This window comes from Neophocaena asiaeorientalis, unplaced genomic scaffold (assembly GCF_003031525.2).
Source record: "Neophocaena asiaeorientalis asiaeorientalis breed wild unplaced genomic scaffold, Neophocaena_asiaeorientalis_V1.1 scaffold469, whole genome shotgun sequence".
In the NCBI taxonomy this organism is placed as follows: domain Eukaryota; kingdom Metazoa; phylum Chordata; class Mammalia; order Artiodactyla; family Phocoenidae; genus Neophocaena; species Neophocaena asiaeorientalis.
In genome coordinates, this window is record NW_020172691.1 from 884,443 (window position 1) to 887,356 (window position 2,914).

The following is a 2,914-nucleotide window of genomic DNA, read 5'->3' on the forward strand; positions in this document are numbered from 1 at the left end:
GGAGCAAGGGCCCGGGGCCTCCTCACCCCCATCCGCAGGGCGGGGAAGGGGTGCATTTCGCCCAAAGGCTGGCCTGGTCCCAAACAGGAGGGATTGATTGTCACGTGATGCTGCACAAGGCCAAAGTCGGGGACTCTTCCCCTTCAGGAGAGGGGAGCCAGCCATCCAAACTGGGGGCCAGCTTCCCCCCAGTTTCTCTCACTGACACATTCGCACACCCACCCAGAGGGGCAGGGCAGCCCCCCAAGCCAGCAGACAGAGGAAAATAAATAAGCCTGCAGTAACTCCCATCCGGTGATATTCGCGCCCCGCACCCCGCCCCCACCGTGAGTCAAATTGCTCTTTGGAAGAACCCCCCTTTCTCTCCCTCCCTACCCCAAGTCTCAGAAGCAAAACCGGTACCCCTATGGAAACCCTACGACCTCCCCCGTCCCCACCCACCCAGCCCTCGAGGCTGGGGAGCTGAGGGGCCCCTCCCGTGAGCAGTGGGGTAGAACCTGTGGACACCTGAGATTGAGTACCCGAATGGGGGAGGCCGGGCCACACCCCCGTTTCCCTGAACGTCTCCAATGGCTTTCGGTGGGGTGAGGGGCTCCCGGGGCGGGGGATGGGGGGACACGAGGCAGCCCGCGGTAACCCCTGGTTCACCTATGGCTCTTTGCATACTTCATCCCAACCTGGACAGAGGGGCCTGGGGACCAAGTGTGAACACCGGTTAGGGGGTGCCTTTCCTGGGCCACCTCCCCCCAAGGCCCACACGTCCCTCAAAGCAGGGAGGTGGCGAAGGGGGAAGGGGGACGCCTCCTGGCCACCCACCCGGGGGTCCCTGTTTAACAGCTGGGAAGAGAGTTAACGATCATGGCTATATACAGACACGGGGCCACTACCCCTCCCGAGAGCAAACTCCAAGGCCCGGATGACCCCGGTCCAGTCTCAGACCCCTCCTTGTTTTCTCGAGGGGGCAAGGGCATCTTGGGGGGCCCTCAGGGGGACACTGGAAGGGGCCGGGCTGGCGGTCAGTCCGTTCCCCGCCCCGGGCCGGGACAGCAGGCGTGTTGCTGGTACTCCATGCCCAGGCCCAGCGGGGGCGCGCTCAGGGCGGCTGGACTGGGGCTCTACAGGCCGGCGGGAGCCGGGCTGGGTACCGGGCTGGGCGCAGGGCTGCCCGCCAGGCTGCAGGGCAGCGAGTCGCTGGGCGAGGTGCTGCGGGCGCCCGGACGCCGGAGCAGTTCCGGGCGGAAGCCGGGGTGGCGGCGTGCGTGCTTGGTCAGGTGGTCACTGCGGGTGAAGCGCTTGGAGCAGAGCGGGCAGGGGAAGCGCTTCTCGCCCGTGTGCGTCCGATGGTGGCGGGCCAGCTCGTCGGAGCGCGCGAACTTCTTGTCGCAGCCCGGCCAGTCGCAAGCGAAGGGGCGCTCACCTGCACGGAGGACAGACAGACAGCGGTCAATGTCGGGGGAGGAAGTCCCATCAGATCCCCAAGGGTCCTCGTCATCTGCCTCATCCCTCCCCACCTCGTTCTAGAGGCTGAATTCTGGACGTGAATTTAAAACGTGTAGATGTTTAAAGAAAACGGCCCCAACTCATTTCGCGAACCCTGTGAATACTCTCCCCTCTATTTCCTACGACTAATGGTAATTAGACTGGGAGCAGCTGCCATGGGTCGAAAAGAGAATCTACAGAGACCGCGTTCTCCTAGGACCGTGCGCCCGCGCGCCCCCACCCCCAGGAAGGCGCCACCTCGGTGTCATGTGTACTTGGCACACACGTGTCCGCTCCGAACGCACGTCGAGTTTTCGGAGAGGCTTCTTATGCAAACGGGTCCTGCCATCCCCACTCCCGCGAAACTCCCTTCTGCCCTTCCTGTGGGGGCATTCGGGGGCTCCCAGGTGCTCGCGATCCCAGTCAAGCCCCTTCCTTTTGGAAATGACCACCCCGTGGGGGGCACTGTCTGGGCAGCCTCAGGAGGCAGCTTTACGCCACTGCTGACCCTCGTGGCCCCTCTAAGAGCAGAGGGACATGTGAAGGGACCCCCAACCCCGGCCAACCCCGGGGCCGCACTCGCAGGGTGCGGAGGGACGCAAGGCGAGACGCAAGGCGAGACGGGGACAGCCCCTGGGTGTGCGCGATGCCCCCCTCATCAACACATCGTCTGTGTTGTCAGCGTGTCCCCAGCCGACCCAGGGGGACCCCCGCCACGCCCCAGGCCCGGGGGCCGTGAAGCACCCAAGAGTTTGCACCCTTCTGGACCCAGCGCCGGGTACCTGGGACCCTGGAATCCCCAGGCGTTGTGTTGCCCAATGCTCAGGGGGTTTGCAGGGTGTGTTGGGGGTGGATAGAGTGTGGACACGTGGGCAGGGTCGCCCCTCGTGGCACTGGACGGAACCCAGCAGAGGAAGAGGGGGAGGCCAGCTGGGGGGCAGGAGGGGGAGCCACAGTGGGGTCAGGGTAGGTTACACACTGGGAGGCCCACACGGAGCACTGGGGACTGCGGTGACCCAGGCTGACCCTGCCTCAGGAAACACGCCCACCGGTGGGGGAGGTGTTGAGGGAGACAGACTGAAGGGTGTCCTCAGCCGAGGATCAGAGAAGCACCTGAAAAGCAGCACCCTAGTGGGGGCGTGCACAGCTGACCAGGAGCCGGAGGTGGGGGCCATGAGACAGACCCGCAGCCGTGGGGTGGAGGGAACCTGCATTCTCAGGGTGACCCAGTGACATCTCTGCTCTGGAAGCTCAAGGCCCGCCCTGGGGAGAGGGCTGGGAGGGGGAAGGGATCGCGAACCACTGAGGGGCACCAGTGGACTTCAGAGGGGCTGCCCAGGAGAGATCGGGACTAAAACCTCCCCTCCCCCACCCCTTCCTCCTGGTCGCACTCGGACACCACCAGCGAGGCAGAAAAGCGGGGGGGGGGGGGGGG

The 2,914-nt window shown here is 65.2% G+C and overlaps 1 protein-coding gene across 1 annotated transcript in view; it reads right to left on the minus strand.

Annotated features, from left to right (window-relative positions):
- The window catches only part of KLF16 (KLF transcription factor 16), a 16,172-nt gene continuing 13,258 nt past the window's right edge, over positions 1-2,914 (minus strand). The window contains exon 3 of the mRNA XM_024739991.1: positions 1-1,417. Coding sequence (XP_024595759.1) covers positions 1,116-1,417 — 302 coding nt within the window. The 3' untranslated portion in view covers positions 1-1,115. The remainder of the gene's footprint in view (positions 1,418-2,914) is intronic.